At 32.5% G+C, this 19,081-nt stretch overlaps 1 protein-coding gene across 2 annotated transcripts in view; it reads right to left on the reverse strand.

The window, feature by feature from the left end:
* Nucleotides 1–942: 942 nt before the first annotated feature.
* The window catches only part of LOC145680784 (uncharacterized), a 101,108-nt gene continuing 82,969 nt past the window's right edge, over nt 943–19,081 (reverse strand). The window contains exons 12-15 of one of the 2 annotated variants that reach the window (XM_081751789.1): nt 14,978–15,127; nt 9,363–9,512; nt 7,112–7,300; nt 943–4,623 (exon numbers count right to left, since the gene is read on the reverse strand). In XM_081751789.1, coding sequence (XP_081607915.1) covers nt 4,438–4,623; nt 7,112–7,300; nt 9,363–9,512; nt 14,978–15,127 — 675 coding nt within the window. In that variant the 3' untranslated portion in view covers nt 943–4,437. Of the gene's footprint in view, nt 4,624–7,111; nt 7,301–9,362; nt 9,513–14,869; nt 15,128–19,081 lie in introns of both variants that reach the window. The other variant, XM_081751788.1, reaches the window with a different exon arrangement.

A 19,081-nucleotide genomic window follows, 5' to 3' on the forward strand; every position in this document is an offset into this window, starting at 1 on the left:
TATATGATTCTTTGGAACTCCGTATATATTTTTAACATTGTCAACTTCTTTCGATTGTTGACTGACTCAATGATAAAATATTTTGATCCAAAGAATTTAGAACGTTCGACAGAATCAGATGCGTTGAATAGTTATGTCCAAAACTTCGTTTTGATAGTGACTAGAAACGAGCTGGTACATCTCGAGACTGTTTTAGGAGCTACTTCAAGAACGGCAGGATGTCATCTTATTCCTTCTTTTCCATCTACGCACTTGTGCCCTTAATATCTTACATCCGGGAGTAAAAGCGAGTGACGGCCGGATTTGTTTGCAATTTTGCAAGTCTACACCGGAATACAACATAGTATAACTGAATCCATTGGGGAGGACCCCGATGGGTGCAACATAGAGATGTGGAGGAAGAGTGTTGTAGATAACGTTTAAATATAGCACTAACAGTGGTCCGTCTTACTAAGAAGTTATTGTTCTACTGTGGGGGAGATGATGCACTCTTCCCAAAGAAGATTCCTCTCCGGAGGCATTTTACCCATTATATCTTCACTCTCCTACACAACAGCTGAGATACATAGGTATGTGCTCATCGTCCATACGTGTGCTTAGGTTTGTTGTTCTAAAAACCTGATTTGACAACTTTATTTATAAGTTGTTCGAATGGAAAAGGATCAGTCTCTTTACAAATTTAATATGTAGATTTTTCAAGAGATACACTGTTAATATTGCTATTCTTTAATGCAATGCTTACTTAATTTGGGTGAAACCATGAAGACATAAGCTACAAGGACACATTTTTATCTCTTTAAAATGCCTTTTTGTATAACTGGTCTTTTCTCTATGGAATCAAAGGTTGTCAAGATAATAACATTTAAATTTTATTTTCATTGCATAATTGAAAATGGAAGGTTTCATTTTCAAAATTTAAAAATCTTGAAGAATCGGCAATAGTTTTATTAAATTCATTCAAAACAAGTGACAATATCTACACTAAAATTATTATACATGTAAAATTAATATATTAATTAATATAATAATGAGATCACAGAGTTTGTTCTTAACACTGTTCTGTTTCTCAGAAACATTGAAAACTACAGCACAAAACGTTGGGAGAAATTCAAATATGAAGTCAAATAGAAAGATCAAATAAACAAAGGCCGTTAACGCTTCACTTCGGAGTTTTAAGAATATGAAAAGAAAGTGTTGATAGTAATATTTTCAACATGATAAGAAAAGATACCTGACAAAGGTGATCAAATCTCCACGTATCAGAATAATCTGTTAAGGCAGTTTTTTTTTTTTTTAAAGGTAAAAAGACTCACAACTAGTTATAGGAAATTATTTTTTGCTCCCTGAATGAATCTTAAAATTCGAGAATATATTTGCTCAGGAATATTCAACAAATTTTGTATGAATTGATACTTGTGACCTTTAACTGCAGTTTGTGGAGTTTAGTTTACACTGAAGTTAAGTGCTTGAAATTTTCGGTACTAAAATCTCGCACAGCTCTAGCTTCTAAATTTAGGCGGACATACGAAGGAAGTGTGAGTTTGGAAAGTGTGGAAAAAATACTTCTCAGATATCTCATATGAATTTGTACGGACACAAAAGAACCGCCAATTTTTCTCTCTTACAAGATAAAACTCCCTTTTCTCCAGCTGTGGTAAGTTATCTATAATTGAAGTGTCTTAGGCCCATGTTTATGAGAACTTTACTAAATTATCTTATGTATAAATAATCTCTTAATATCTAATTTTTCGTAATGAATTCATTTTATTATTAATATATTATTGCAACAAGGTAACAAATATCTCAAAACGATATATTAATTCAACAGCAGTTTGAAGTAAATATGAATACCATATTATTCTTCCATTACTTGTCTCATCACCTAATCGAAATAATATGATGTTCATACTACGCATCTTGTTATATAGCATTAATTTAATAATTTAACAATTCAAACAGGAGTAAATATGGAAAGATAATTTAGATTGTTAATAGTGACACCCGACGTAAACACAAAATTCTTGTTGAAACTGTACCATTTAAACTGTCGAGACCAAAAATATGAATTGCGGAAAATTGCGTTAAGGGGAAGTGTTAGTTACCAATCGTGGAAACACTGCAGCTGTAATTTATTGAAATGACATAAAATGTAGTCTCTAACGCATAATGTTCATTCTGTATTATTCTTCCATGATTATCAGTTTTACTTAACTCGTTAAACAATTGATATAATGTCTTGTATATACATTTTGTTACATCGGCATCAATTCAAATAATTCAACAATTCAAGCAGGAGTAAGAATGGGAAGATAATTTACATTATTAATAGTGACATAATATAAATATTAAACTCTACAAGTTTAGTTCATTTAGAAATGAACATCTACGACATCAGAAATTGAATATTGCCTCGGGCTTCAAGCAAAGAATGTTCTATTATTTCTATTAGATGAAGTGTGTCCTTAAAGTGTACCTTTCACTGGCAATGAACGGAACACGACAAAATAATATATTTTGATAAATACACATATAAAATAAATATTTGCTGTCATGTAACATTGTAACTGATATAGACCAATACTTTAAGTATAGTTTAGGAAATTATCTCGTAATCCACATTTGGAAAATGTGTCAGTTAAGTAAGTTTACTTTCAATCACATGATAGACAAGAAATATTACAATTTTTTAACTGATTTTTGTCATTCGGTGTAAAAGTTTTAAAGTTAACAAGGCATTAATTGTATTCACCGAATCATATTAAAAATTATTATTGCGAAATTCAGACAATGTGTATGTGGTAAAATAATGTTCAGAGCTTAAAGCTTTATTTTGGTTTTTACTGAAAGATTGGCTTTATTCATTTTTTAAGATGATAAAGACAGAAAACATTTTATCGAAAAAAAAACAAAAAAAAAACAGAAAATTATTTGATATTGATACAGTTTCACTTATTGACTTCTATACGTATATTATCAGCTTTAAGTACAAATAATAACTACTCAATTGAGTACTGAATAAATAACACTAACAAATTACTAAGTAGTTCTTAGACTAAAATAATCCATAGCATTCAAAATTTTACAGCACTACTATATTCATTATTTATATTAAACTAATCTACTGAATGATTCCAAATTCCTATTACAAACACAGCACATTAGTTCCCTTAAAATATTACGTACATGAAATGTACAATAAATATTATTATTCTCAATAACTTGATAAGTTGTATTTGCATTAAAAATAATTAATTCTTGACGTTACTCTTATTATATAATCCTGTTGATCAATTGTTCAACTACAGAAAAAGTAGTTAGAAAATATTGGAAAATAATATTCGTAAATTCGTAGTGTTTCTCTATATAGCTTTACAATGCTAGCAAACTATTCTGCTAATAGCTAGTAATCGTACGCAAGGAACACATATTATTCATAATAAATGCAAACAAAATCTGTTTGTTTAACATTGTAATTCCAGCATATAATTTCACCTATTGGAACTGTAACCTTATACAAGCGTTTAATTAGAATTCGTTAGGAAATGTATTGTACTACAATGGTATAATAAATACAAGTGGTATGTTCCTATCTAGTTATAATTTGTTTTCTTAAAATTAAAGACAAACATAAATTGAAGTTTCTCAAGATTCCTTCCCTGACCTCAATAGAAGCTACACTACAAACAATCAAAATTATAAGCTGAAATTGAAACGCTAAATTCAACAAGTTTTCATATTACTTCATTATATTTCCAATGAATTTTATGGTTATTTGATATATTATCATTGACATATTATTTTGATATATTGACATATTACTCTGAGTTTCATACATAACACAAATATGTAATAATACATTTTATTTTTTTGTACATCAGAAAGAAACAAATAAATATAAATATCTAATCTCTCTTCTCTACAAGTTTGCAGATAATTTTTAATGGGAAAAACAAGTTTTATGAAACAAAATTAAAATTACTTCTGTAAAATTTGATTATTTTAACCTTCAAATCTTTGTAGATTCGGAACATAACTTGTACAGATCAACATATTCTCCACTAAAAGGAACCCTTAAAATACGACTTCAATAAAATAACTTTGTCACGCTAATAATACTCATGTAATGAATAATGAATAACTTAAAACTAAAATCACTTTCTTTAGAGCATGTTTTAAGAGAAATCGAAGTACGAGTACACTATGAAGTACGAGTTTTTAACTATAATATTTGATTATATAAAATAATGTAATAACTTAATAGCCAAATGATCATGTATTTCATGATCATGTTTCAAGATCAATACATAAAGATAATATATCCTCTTTTAAAATTCAACAAGTAATTAGTCTTCCTTCTTTAAAACTATTTCTGTTGAATTCTAACAAATGGATACGGCAATGTGTAAAAATTTTTAAATTTGAAAAGAACACACAGCTTCAGCTATCAACGTCAAATAATTCATCAAAGCCAAGACCAGTAGGTTTATCTGAAACAGAAAGAGGTCGTTTGCTGACAAAGAACTTCCTGTCTCTGATTGGAACTTTGCTTCTCTGTGTACGCTCATAGGTCCTTTGGGCTTGAGCAACATCTCTTTTTAAGTCAGAGGAAGCAGGGAAGTTAGACTACAACAGAACAAATAGAAAATTAACGTTAATTTCTATTTTCTTCCTTCAAACTATTAAAGATTGATCTAAATTTGCTAATAAATAATAACTGTCAAACAACACAATTACATCGTAATATACAAATGAATTATTGAGTACCAAAACACGCCATCTTTACACGAAAACTAAGAAATCAAAGACCATTTGGATATAATTCTACTCAGCAATGCTAATTTTTGTACCGTCAAATCTTATTTTTACATGGATGCAGCAATTTTCATTGAAATTGCTTATCTTCTGAAGTCCACTTTCTTATGCAGTACTTCGAAAGTAGTAATATTTAATATTTTGTCGATGGATATTTTTCAGTATAATTAGAACAATAACTAAATTTCAACATATCACAAAATGTTCTATGTTTGAGTGCAAGCTCAAATCAAAATATGGTCTAAGACAGTGGTTCTTTACTTTTGCGTTAATGCCCTCCAGTAAGCATTCTCATTTCCAGAGGTCGCTGGAAGAAAAAGGAGCGATTGGGTGGCGATTTACTATTTAGGTGCTTTGAGATTTCATGACCTGTTAGATTTTTTTCTTCTTTTGGAGAAAAGCCGTTATGCATTTTACAAAATATCTAAAGTTTGGACTTGTTACAAATAATAATAATAATAATAATAATAATAATAATAATAATAATAATAATTTTGTTTTGTAATGATGAAATATATCCAACCGACATGAACATTAGGTTATTATTGCATTAAGAATGTCGGTCAAAGAAACGTTCATTGGTCCCTTTATTTTGTAAAGTAAGAAGGGCAAACATATGTTTAATTTTTTAAATGCATTTTTCGGTGACAAATTCTAGAAACAAAACTTCCCTTCAAAGCTTCAATTCGTAAAATCAGCCACGAAGATTCTCGTATATTGGCCATTTAAGTACAGTTTAATCTGTCACATGGCACAATGTGACATTGTACACGAAAGTTTATGATACCGAAAATTGTGTACCAAGTGGTTCCGTGTTAACTGACAAACGACCACAAGAAAACCCGTATGAATGCAATTCTCTCATATCTTCTCCGATTTAAAAAACACGGATAATAATTTTCTGAGCCAAATCATTACTGAGGGCGACATGTGAGTATCAGTGCTGTCCAGAGTAAAAAAAGTCCGATCAATGATATCCACCAGTGAAAAAAGTTTAAGACATCACCCAGCACTGGCAAACTAACAGTAATGGTCTTCTGGGATGTCCATGGAGTGCTCTTGGTGGAATTTTGTGCTCTTAATCACACAGCAAATGCTACGGTGTATCAGGCAACACTCCGGGAAATGAAGATATTTGTTCAACGCAAAAGGCCTCAACTGTTAGGCAAGATGGTGCACTTGTTCCACGAAAATGTATGCCTGAATACAGCTCATACGACAGGGAATCTTTCGCATCGGTGGGAAATTCTTTCGTATTCACCGTACAGCTCCGGTCTGGTCCAGTTTGATTTCCATCTTTTCCCCGAAATGAAGACATATCGGGGGTGGCAGACGACTCACACTACATGATGACGTAAGGCATATAGGTCAGCCATGGCTTCGAGGTCAGAATTCCATCTTCTATCGCCAGGGTTTTGGCAAGTAGACTTTACGCTTAGGCAAACGCCTCAAAAGGGAAGATGACTACGTCGAAAAATAGTGGAAGGATATATCTTCATTCCACATGTAAATATTTCTCTTTATATCTACTACCAACCACATACCTGAGATGGGACCTTACTTTCTGATTTCTCCTCATATGTATAAAAACATAAATTACCATATGCGTAAACAATTAAGCTTTCTTTATTTATTTCGCACTCACGATTTTTTAAATGCTACTGAAAATTTCTTCGCGCAAATAATATTATGGATCCACAATAAGACTGCTGCTCACGAAAGTTACACTTAATTGAAAAGAAGTACAAATTTTATGATAATTGGTATTAGTTACAATAAAATCTGTGTGAGTTGAACTGAGTTAATATAGGCTGTATCTGGCTGTATCTGAACATTATCAGAGATATATGACTAAATTAGAAATATGGTCAAGTAAGAGAGGTGGCCAACTGAGAAGTTTGAGCGTATTTTGTGGAAATAAAATTCACACACGGTGGTTATATGGTTTGAGTATGCGCCTTTGGCGGTAAGATCCAATTTCGATTCTCGGTGGGAGTTCAAGTGGTTTGGATCCCACGTTAAGCAATAGGTTCAACTCATAAAGCTTCAGTGCTGAAAAGGGACGTTAAGATTTTAGAATAGCTGCACTACCTAGATATTTCACTTTAACAAAGCAAGGACCATTTAACAAAATTTAAAGAAAGAATTAGTAATATCTAACCATTGAAATTTCAGCTCATTTCAGAGAAAATAGAATACTTCCCCATACAAAGTAATGGTCAAAAGTTCAAAGATGGTGCAGGTACTCAGTACCCTTAAACTCCAAAACAAACATTCACTCAATATAAAGTTTACATACCTTTTTCATGCCAGACATAGTTTCCATACCGGAAGTATGTGAAGCTTGTGATAAAGACGGAAAATTTCCTCTACTTCCTGCTATTTCAGGCGTCTTCCTTCGTTTAGCATTTTTAGGTATCACAAGTAGTGGTGTAGTTATCTTCTCTCCTCTTTGGAGAGCTTCGAACTTTCTATTGACATCATCAGGCTGTCATAAAAATAGAATGGATATTAATGGTGGCTATGGAAATATATTTGAAATTTCTTCTTTCTACTAATTGTAATAAGATGAATCATTATCTTTAGTTAAACACCATCATCTAGCTTGGCTTGTCTATATATGCATGTAAAGATAGATGGATAGATCGGCTGGACGAAAGGAATCTCTAAGCGGGTATAGTAAACAAATTAGTTACGATGTAAACACTAAAGAAGGTGTACAAGCGTTTTAGTTAAATACTTCATTAAGTAGGTAAAAAAAAAAAAAAAAAAAGCCTGGAATGTAGAGTAATATCATAATGTAGACAAGTAGAGACAAGAGAAAGCTAGGTGGAGCAAAATAAAATTTAACGGGACATGTTAAGAAGTGGAGGGGGAGAACGAATAATAAATGGATAATGAACTTTATATACCAGTAATTACGTAAAATAATAAAAAAAAAAGAATAAATAAGCAAGAGTTGGATACATATGATGATTATGATGATGATGATGATGTATATAGAGTGGACCATTTATCTTGATACTCCTTTGTGACTTTGAAACTAATAAATACAGACGCTGAAATTTCGTACCATGCAAATACCGACAGGAGAACATTGTTTCACATACTCTGCAATACAGCCAAATTAACAATGTTGCCAACATAACATAAAGTTATACTTTTGCAAATAGCACTGTGTCAGGTTATTACATATTTCAAATCTACATGTAAAACGAAAACTTACAGTACTAAACTGTCATGTAGTGTTGCAAACTAAGGATGTTACAGTATTACAAACATCGGAAAACAACCAAATTTTGGAGGGTTCTGCAACAGCAATAATATAAGTAACACGGACGTGGTAACTCACATTCAAAGTATTTTAGTGTCAAATATTGCAGTCATCATATGACGTATTTCGAACGAATAGAAAGAACGGCACAGGCAATTGAAAACTTGACTTTTTTCAAAGAACTTTATTTAGAAAGAGTGTTTAGATAAATATTACATCCAATTTCGTAGATGTGTTCAATAGACATAAAGATCACAATGTCATTTACAGTAATTTGATATTTCAAATCATTTCCAGATATATGAAAAAATGGTAAAATTTGTTACTTTGCTTAAAATGGGATATTAGCGGAAACTTTTTAAAAAAAGTATTTATTTACCTTGTTTCTATACTGTTATAAAACAATCCTTTTTGGTAGGAGTAAAAATCTCAAAATTACATAATTTAAGCAGTGTTGCAAACTTTATTATTTTCTACCATATCTCCAGAACGGTTTGAGACAACAAATTGCTGTAAACGGGATTATCGTCTTCATACCTATTGAAAGCCATCTATGCAATTGATTGAGGTACTTACTTAAGTACCTAGGTAGTTTCTCGAAATAAAGGCTTTTGAAAAAAAAAGTCAAAATTTTAATCCCTTTATCTTTGTTCCAATTCATTCAAAATCCGTGATACCATGGCCATAGTATTAGATACTAAGGTACTTTGGATGTACGTTTCTCCATTCGTCTTACTTGCGTAATTACTGTTATACAGGTCACCAATATTTGGAAGTTTGTGATACTGTAGCGTCCTTGGTTCGCAACACTAAATAATAAATGTGACATTGTAAGTATATATATACTTATGTCCAGGGAACCTTTTGCACTGCATGCCTCATGCTAATCACGCGCCGCGCAGGCACGATAGCCCGCACGAACATTGCATTGTGTGGTAAATTAGAGAAAAGATGAAAGAACACTTGCGACTTTCATGTCAATTATCGGGTCGTACTTTCTTTAAAAAAGATAAAAAAAAAACTTTTTCCTCGAACGACCTATGTGTATATATACAGAATTGGATATAAGAAAATATTAAGTGAATGCAAATATCACTAATGAAAAGTGTGAATATTTATAATTCAAAGGCCCTTCCTTCGATAAAATTATTTTATTTCTATTCGATAAAAAGATTGCAGCTGTCTTATCAAACATCAATAATTTCGATTTTAGAAATTCTTCATAACGAATTGGATAACTGTGTTCAAGGAAATGTTACATAAAAAAGAGACTTACGTCAAGAGCATAGGCATCTGATGTAGAAGCATCTGTATCACTTGTATCTTCTTTCAGGGGTGCTTTCCTTTTTACTTGGGAAGACTCAAGCTTTGCATCTTTAGGGACCATCGAGTATTGATTGACATCAGGATTGCTGGTATTTCTCTCCTAGTAAAAGAGTTATAACTTTTAATTTGTTTGTAATAAAACTTAATATATATATATTTAAATGTGACGTTTCTTATCATAAGTTAATAAAAATAATACTTTTGAAGCTTTAATAAAAGTCACGAACTATGACATTAAACTTTCTTACTCTAATATTTTAAATTAAATCACGTCATGCTGTAGTCATCACTCAAATATTTGTTTATGAAATTTCAATAATAATAGTAATAAAAACAAGAGCTTTTGGGAAACATCATTCCTCATTCTATCAGTGTGACATTGTTTCTTTATTGTTAAGAAAGAAACTTGTTGTGCCACACTTTAGAGTTCATACTGAAATATCACAGTGCATGGTCAAAGGACTTAGGTTACTTTTTGGTTGTTTTCAGTACGTGATACATTATTGACCAGAAAAAACTCAATCTTAAGATTGGTATTATGGGCTTATGTCCGGGTGCAGGATCAATGTGCTTTAAAAAATATTTCGTAACATTTGGTCTGTATTAAGTATTTACGTCTACATATTTTGAAGTTTGTTTCGACTCTCTTGAAAAAGCAACGTTTTGACTTACGCTCATTTGACCATGGACCAAAGATATTTATTCACAAAATACCAAGAAAACCAATAAAGCTACGAGTATTTTCGATAAATCACCGTAACAAAATACACCCACACTAAAATAATTTCTTCTTTGAAATTTTTTGAGAGAACAAATTAGGAATATTTTAGGATTGCTAATAAAATATTTACTTATGCAAGTACAAACGTAATAAATCAGGACACCGCGTTTTAGAAAACCGCGTTTTCTTATTTTCAGTCTTCAGTAAACTAGTTCCTTCAATTTGTAACGTTTCTTTTCAAAATGTAAAAGAAAAAAATCGAATTATTTCTTTGAAAAATTTTATTTATAACAGTTCTAACATTTTGTCTCAATACATTGAACAGAATGGCCTCTAGGGCTCTGTACATAGGAACTAATAGATGTGACAAAATCTAAAAACCACTTTTCAACGTGTAAACCAAAGAAACGTTTAAATCCAACGAAATCTCGAGTTTATTGTTGTTATTATTTTCACAATTACTAAACTCTTTACTACTACTGCGGCAAACGAAAATAAAAAGAATCACTACACCATAAGCTACCTCTTCTAGCTTTTCTCTAGCCATGCTACATTGCAGAGTTATTAATGAAATTATATTTATGAAAAATAAACATAATCGCCTATTCTGTTTTCTAGGAAATTATCCTTAAAAACTCATCCTCAAGAGAGAAATACCCTTTGCTAAATTTTTCAAAGGAAATCACTTTGTCCTATATTATGGAATTGTTAATATGAACACGATCGCCTACTCCGTTTTTGAGAAAATTACTCTTTTTAAAAACTCACTCTTAAAAGTAAAGAAATCCTCATACGTTGAACAGCATTGGCCCTAGGTAGATGCACTACATCCGGACAGACGAACGGTCATCTAAAAATATTTTTTTAGTTTGTAGGGATAAGGAATATAAAACTTGTAAATCCGCTGAAATCTCGAATTTAATTTTTTTCACGATCCCAAGAATTTCTTTTCTTCTTTCGTTCGCTCGAAAGTAAAACTGACGAGTGAAAGTAGATCTACTTCTAATGGTAATAAAATTATGACTACAGTGATGAATAAAGCCCGGAATTAATGGCAAAATAAAAGTCCGAAAATGGCTGACAAAATTGCAAAATAAACACTCAAAAATGACAGTTAAAATGGCAAAATAAAATAAACAACCAATCAGAACTTTGGGGGAAAAATATATACTAAAATATGTAAAAGTTATAATAGGCTATAATTCGTTTACTAATCGAATAAAATGTTTCGTTTTGCACTTTGTACTTACCACTTAAAATTCAAGAAACTTGCGCAGCCCGTGAAGGGACGATATCTAACAATTCATTCGCCATTCTTCAGTAGTAACAATGAAACTTAAAAACACTAATAACTTAAAAACACTATCACATTTTATTCACACGCAATTACATTAGCACAAACATTCAAAGCACAAGAAATACTAAAGTGAAGTCATTTTACACTACATTAGCAGTTTATTTTCACTTGCGAAAGATTTTTCATATTTTTGTTCTCTGAAATTATTAACATCTTTTTAAGATTTTCAAAGAAAAGACTGTCTCCTGTCAGAAATAATTCTCTTTAGATGTGAAAATGATCTTTCCACATCTACAGATATCACTGGAGCATACTTGAAACATATAATTTGGGAAGGATCCATGTCACTGCCAACAGTTGTATCAGCATCACCTTCCATAACACTATCGATGTCCTTCAATTTTCCCAAATCTGGATTAGCACTTATAACACGATCACACTTACGCCGAATGTACTCGCCCTTGTTACCAGGTACAACACTCAGATCGTTAAGAGTATCATTGAAGATTTTCAGAGAACTACCGAGGGACTTTTTCTTTTTCTTTCTTTCTTTCTTTTTCTTTCTTTTTTTTTTTTTTTTTTTTTTTTCAAGCTTGGCAATATATCTGGTAACTTTGCAAAATGTGTTGCAATGAAGACCTTTTGAAAGACAGTCTTTTTTCAAGGAATTCTTAAGCAAACTTCGAGCAACCTTAATTGAAGACGCATCATCCTCATCAAAAGTATCAATGATTCTTTTCGTGGGTTCAAAGTTGTTAGCATAATAGAGAACAGCTGTAATCCATGTACCCCATCTCGTTAAGACAGGCTGTGGTAGAAGCGGAAGTTCATGGGCTAATTCGCGAAACGCTCTTGTTCGCGAGGGAGCTTTCAGAAATGCCTTTTTCACCTTTACCTACACTTTTCATGTATGCAGCTCCGTCTGTGACAAAAAGAAGGACCTTATCGTATTTTACACATTCTGGCCACAGAATACTCAGCGATTTTGTAAAAACCTTCGCAATTGCCATGCCATTTACTTTTTCCAGAACTTCTGATGCAATCAAAAATGTTTGTGTGCCTTCCTCCCCTCCCAAAGTTCCAATTACAACGTTGGCAATGGAACGTCCTAGAATATCGCAAGTTTCATCAATTGAAATCCATATATTTTTGTCAGCAACACTTTTACGGATATCGTCAATAGTTCTGCTGTACGCGCTATCAACGTAAGTCTTTCTCAAAGATGATTCACTTGGAACTTTTTGTTTTGTATATTTCTCGAGAAAGTTTCTAAAGAAAACATTTGCTAACTTCCACAAAGAAATGTCCTCGTTAATTAGAGCTTCACACAGATCATTCGCAAAACTGTTAGTATGCGAAGCGGGATTCGTGACTGTTCCAAGAAGATTTTGAACCTTTTCACCAGCTGATTTGCATGTCTTTGCAGAATTGTGTTTAGCAGTGATTATATGGTGTGTTACAAAATAACGCTTTTCAGCGGAAACCAGTTTCACATAACTTACAAAACAATACAGAACCGTCTGTTGAAAACACAGTACGCCCGAACTCACTCACAAATTTTTCCAACTTTTGTTGTCTAGAAAGACCAACTTTCGGCATGTTAAAACATTGAAAAGCACATAAATACCAGTTCTGTATCAGGCACGCCTAAGATTCACAATAACTGCCCACCTGACTACTTCTTGAAAGTAAGCATCTTCGTTTGTCATTCCAAGAACCGAACACTGCTTCAAAATTCCAAGACCTGAATACGCACTAGCATCCCCGCCCCTCCACTTGTTACATTCCAATGGGAATAGACCAGTTATTATCAGACACCGAGATCGCTTGGCCAGATAAGAACGACTCAGATTTGTGGTATGCTGTCATTCATGAGTAAATAAAGAGTAGTGGAAGAGAAAACCTGTAACAATGGCAACAAATTTCTTCTAAATTGTGAAATTGCACTTTTCCTGAAAATATAACGAAAATTGCAATAATGGCACTTATGCCATTTTGCCATGAATTCCGAGCTTTAGTGATGATCCTATTACCTAATAGCTTAGCATTAAGAGAAAATGTCAGTTTTAATAGTTCAACAGTTCTAAAATAACAAGCTTATTAATAATTAAAAAAAAATTACAATAATTAATTCGCACTAAAAGTACAATTTATCAGAAAATTGACTTTCCTTGCACGATTAACTGAATTAAGACTTAGAGATTATTTTATTGTATGTCGTAGTACGTATAACCAATAGAGATGGATGGGGAAAACTACTCAACACTGAATTTCACAATATGTACGCGTTAGAAAATATGTTATATTAGAGATCATTAAATTGAGAGTCAATGGTGGATGAGATATATCACTTAGGTGAGAAACATTGCGAGTTGTTCCTAATTTTGAATGGAAAAGCACTGAGAAAGAGACTTTTACATAAGCCAAAGTTGGATTTTAGTGTTCTGTGTAGAAAGGGCAACAAAAATTACTCTTCAGTAATAACAATTCTAATTGACTTGGATTAGTAAAGGAACAGACAGTGTTACGTGCTGAAGGCATGAACTTAGTTAATGAATCATGGAGTGGGAATTCTAAAAGGATTGTTATATTCCTAGAATGATTTCAGCAACCAATACTGTTGCCTTCAACTGCCTTCAACTGGAGAGCTTAGGTTTCACATTTTTTTCTTTTTAACATTTCATTCAAGTGATGGAACATTTTAAGTTGTATGAAACACATTAAAGAGTAACATCGATGTTTGTATTTACTTCGGTTCGCTAAGTTGTGAGTTAGTGTATGTGTGTATAGTAATTTCTAACATTTCTATAACTTATTTCTGATTTTAGTGTTCTGTGTGGAAAAAGGACTAATTTGAAAAAAATAATAAAAAAAAAAAAAAAAATGTGAAATCAAAGCTTTTCATTACTGTAGTCTTGCTGTTGAAGGTCAGAGGATTGATTATCGAAATCATACTACGGTAGGAATTTAACAATTCTTTTAGGATCTCCAGAAAGCTCATGATAAGAAAGTGTTAGTTACTTTTAACAAAATGTGCTAGATCTAATCTTAATTAAAGTAATAAATAAATTTCATTTTCTCTGTCAGCTTTTAATAAGTATTTAAATTAATCCACTTCTCAATAGAATTTCAATTTACCATTAAAATTTAACATAAATTTTGAAAAAAAATTCTTTGATTTTAAAGAAGTTTAAAATTAATCATGTAGGTTTTTGTGCACAAATGGAGGCTTCATATCCTTCATGTAAAGTACTAATATTCGATCAAAATTTTAAAAAAATTAAATATCAGACGCCAAGGTAAAATAAATCGAAGAAACATAGATTCAAACCCTTAACAGATATTTTCGTCACAAATGATAAGAAATACGAACCATAGACGACAATTTAACATGTTGGTATATATAGAAAACAAACATGGATTGAAAAAAACAACTTACTATTGTCTTCTCAGTGTATGTTGCATTAATAAGAGATGGTATAGGCGTTCTTGGCATTGGTGATCTATAAAATGATGAATCTGTAGTAAGTTTTTCTTGAACACCTACCCGTGAAGTTGGCGGTACTTTCCTTATGATATCATCACTTTTCTTTTTCAAGTCAAATAATTCTTTCTCCTTTAGACGTAGTTCATTTAGGTCAAACTTCTGTAATTCTATTTCCTTCTCTAAGCTCTTTACACGATCCAAAGCTTGTTCCTAGAAAGAAAATACGGTAAAAAAAAACTTTTATTTTTTGTCTTATTCAACGAAATTATAAATAAAATAGATGAAAGCGAAACAAATGCAAACGAACTCCACCTTACAATATCAAACATACGAGGTACACTATATTTGTTCGATAAGTAATAAACTCTGGTCTCTCCTGTATAATAACTTTATTTTTAACTACCTGAAGTACTCATTCTTTCCACAGGAAGAATAAATTTATAGAAAATACATGAACCTTCTTTGCATCTTTGGATACGCATTTTAGTGAAAGAGTAATAATAATAATAATAAAACGAATAAGATATTCTATTGAACTCTCCTACGTTCTTAGGATACGACTGTTGTTTGTTAATCAATCTGCTTATTCTTCGCATGGACTGAACAGCATGTAATTTGCAACAGAATCGAATAGTTTTGAGTGTGTAACTTGAGGAGCTTCTGAGAAACTATGTGGGTCAGTCAGAAAGTTAGTTGCACTCCTTCGTAAATATTTTTGGCTATTTTGATGAAACTATGTGGCAATACTGCAGACATGTAGCTGTATCGTGGGACGTAGCGGTTTTCACGAGGCACGTGGAGGTGTTCTGATAATCAGTCGGAAACACGTCTCCACAGCTGCAAGTGGCGTCCAAATTGGAAATGTGTGCAGTGAATCGTTTTTTGTGGGCGAAAAGGTATAACTGTACTAAAATTTACTGGCAGTTGCATGAAGTGTATCGTCAAAATGCGATGTCACATCAAAATATTGCTAAGTGGTGCAACATGTTTGAGAAAGAACGTAAATATATTGACGATGCTGAGAGCAAGGGAAGACCATCAATTGCGACAAATCCGGAATCCGTGAAACTTCCATGTATTTGGTCCCATGAAAGACTAACTTTCAAATCGACGATATCACTCGGATGACGAGGTGAAAGCTGCAGCCCAAGAATAGTTATCGGGCATTAGACGGAATTTCTTTGCAGAAGGCATAGAAAAACTTGTACCACGCCTTGACAAATGCTTAAATAACGTTGAAAAGTAGATTATAACTGGAACTTTACGATACAAATAAAGTTATAGTAAAATTTCTATGCTGTTTTATTTTCTTAAGCACTGTAACTAACTTTTGACTGACCCTCATATATTCTTTCGTTGAATCTTCGGAATGTTTGACCTCCCTCCCCCCGCCAAAGCCCCATCGAATCGAAAACTGAAAAATGGCTTTGTACGTGATTAAATCTAGTCAAGATATATCTGTGTACAAAATTTGGAGGCTCTAAGTTACACATTTCTATGCGAAAAGCTGATGACACCCATCCACACACAAACACGTTCTTTTATATATTAGTAAATATGATGATTTTCTTCTCTCTTTTTAAGTATTACGTAAACTAATTTTCTTTTAACTCAACATATTAAAGAAAATGATTTTAATAGACTGCATTTGGTTCTATCGATTGCTTAAAATAAGTAAAAAACAAACATGTAAACAATGGAAATATATTTACTAGCGAATAGAATACATATTACCGATAAAATTAACACAAATCGTTTCACATTCCTGAGGAAAGTGGAGTTGCCATTATCAAGGACCCTAGAGGCTTGATATTCATGCTCAATATATTCAACAAAGAGCAGGCGCGGACTAGCCAGGAGAGGAGAGCAGGGATCCCTGCTGGTGCCCCCTCTCTAATTATATATATAAAATATTGAATAACATGGAAAGTAAGATAAAACATGTCTGCTGTGTTGTAGCGTACTTACTCATTGTAGTTTGTTCCGTTTCCAGAGTTCAGTGGCTCCCAGCATTGAATGTAGTCTTGGGGTCCCATTATTGGAATGAAACTAACAGTATTATAAAGTCCTTTTTGGGACCCTTTGTGGCTTAGTAAGAATATATTTCAACAATACGAAGAATGGGGGCCCAGAAGTATCGTACGCAAGAATTTATTTCGGTAGGGGTCCAAACTCAATATGAGGGTATTTTATATTGAAATTCCTAAAGATTGCCCCTTCAATTAGACTAAATTTACACAAAAGTCTAAATTTCGGTGGGGGGTACGGACCCCCAGAACCCACTCCCTGCGTACGTCCGTGGGGCCCAACATCATATTGTCTAAATGTGTGTTGGGATCCCATGAATGCTGAAATGAGACTGAGTTTTATAAAGTCCTGCTGGGGCCTTCTGTTAGCAGTTTATTAGTTACTGCATCATAAAGAAATAGGACAGGTCTCAACCCTGGGGCCCTATTACTACGTGTAAATGAAGATGACAACTTTATGAAGGAAAGCCAACCCCCGTAGAGAAGATGGGGCCTTCAAGTCAGGCTCCTGCCGGTGCCCTATCCCCCCAGTCCGAGACTGACAAAGGGGTCCTTACATGCTTAAGTTTCGTCTTCAATGGATATTTTCAAGTCTTCTTTTTTATGTATCTTCTTTCAACCTGGTAATTTCTTTTGATAGCTCACTATATATGTTTTTTGGGGGGTGGAGTACTCTCAGTATATAATCACCCTTTTTTATGAATTAAGCTTCAAGTAAGCGCAATTAACACTAAAAAAATATATGAGCTATTTGGCTATATACTGCGAACTATATACAAGAGGTATTTCATGGATGAAAACTCATTAAGCTTAATTAATGAGAATCCTATTTCTCCTTAGATACTTATATAAGTATGAGAAAAATGAATATCAATATCATAATAAAAGAACACTTGAGGGAATCCCGTTAGAACAAAGATAATATTTACGTGTTATCCAAGTATTTGAAAGAAACTAAACATACATTACAAGATTTCAAAGTTTTACGGAAGACTGAAACACTGACTGAAAGAAATGTTTTCAAGCATTATTTATTAGGACAAAAACATCCAAAATTAAAATCCTAACAAGAGAATCTAGATAGAGAATGGGATACCATAATCTCAAATTACATAAAAGAAAATTAAATATCTGAATTTTGGTTTCACATTTATTTATTGATGAAATTGTGTAAAATATAATCAATGATTTACTAAATTAAAAATTTCTTGGTTAGACCGAATTTTCCATGTACAAGTTTCGAGGAATTCTGTCTGCTTCGAAAATTAATAATCATAAATGCATGGGGATAAAGAATATGACAACATTGTACTAGTTTAAATTCCATAGCGTATAGGATGGAAGACCGAAAAAAGTGTGAGGAACTGGACAAAATGCTTCTATATACTGCAAAAGAAAATAAATTGTAATCGGTATAGTTTTTTTAGTGTTAAGTACGCTTACTAATCATAAAGGAGGAGGATTGTATTCTCAGGGTAGCTCCCACAAAATAGTATGAGCTATCAAAAGATAAGTTACCAGGTTAAAAGAGGTAAGTTTAAAAAAAAAATGAAAACATCCATTGAAAACGAAGTTTTATACATGTGAAGGCCTCTTCTCTAAAGGTTATAAGCCTCTAAAGTCCTTATAATGGAAACTCGAAACTCGAAATATTTGATGAAATACTTTCCTTTACAATACCAAAAGGTATGTACAAGTTTTATTGCAAATATATTTGTTGGAACTTAAATGTATTCTTACTGCAATTTATTACGACAGAAAAATCCTCACGAAAAATTCGTCATTCTTAAATTTTCTGGAAGATAGAGACCAGACTTTTTGCCGCCAATCCAGTAAAGTTTCTTTTCTGAATTTTTCAGTTGTTTTGCATGTGTAGCTAATGAATAATAATAGATTCCCTGACACTACCAATTACTTCTCTCCAGTATTGTACAATATGTTTCCCTTGAATATAAAATCATCCATAAAGCTCCCTAAAGTGTTTCTCAGCTTTTACTTTCACACATCAGGTATTTCTAATACAATTGTATATACAATTATTTGATACGTACAGGAAATGTGCACATGTGTCTTTACTAACAACAACTATGGAATTGTAAATTTAAAGCTAATTTTTATTTCAGGGAACTTCATTATT

Source organism: Thermobia domestica, chromosome 3, assembly GCF_964235325.1.
Source record: "Thermobia domestica chromosome 3, izTheDome1.hap1.1, whole genome shotgun sequence".
Lineage (NCBI taxonomy): Eukaryota > Metazoa > Arthropoda > Insecta > Zygentoma > Lepismatidae > Thermobia > Thermobia domestica.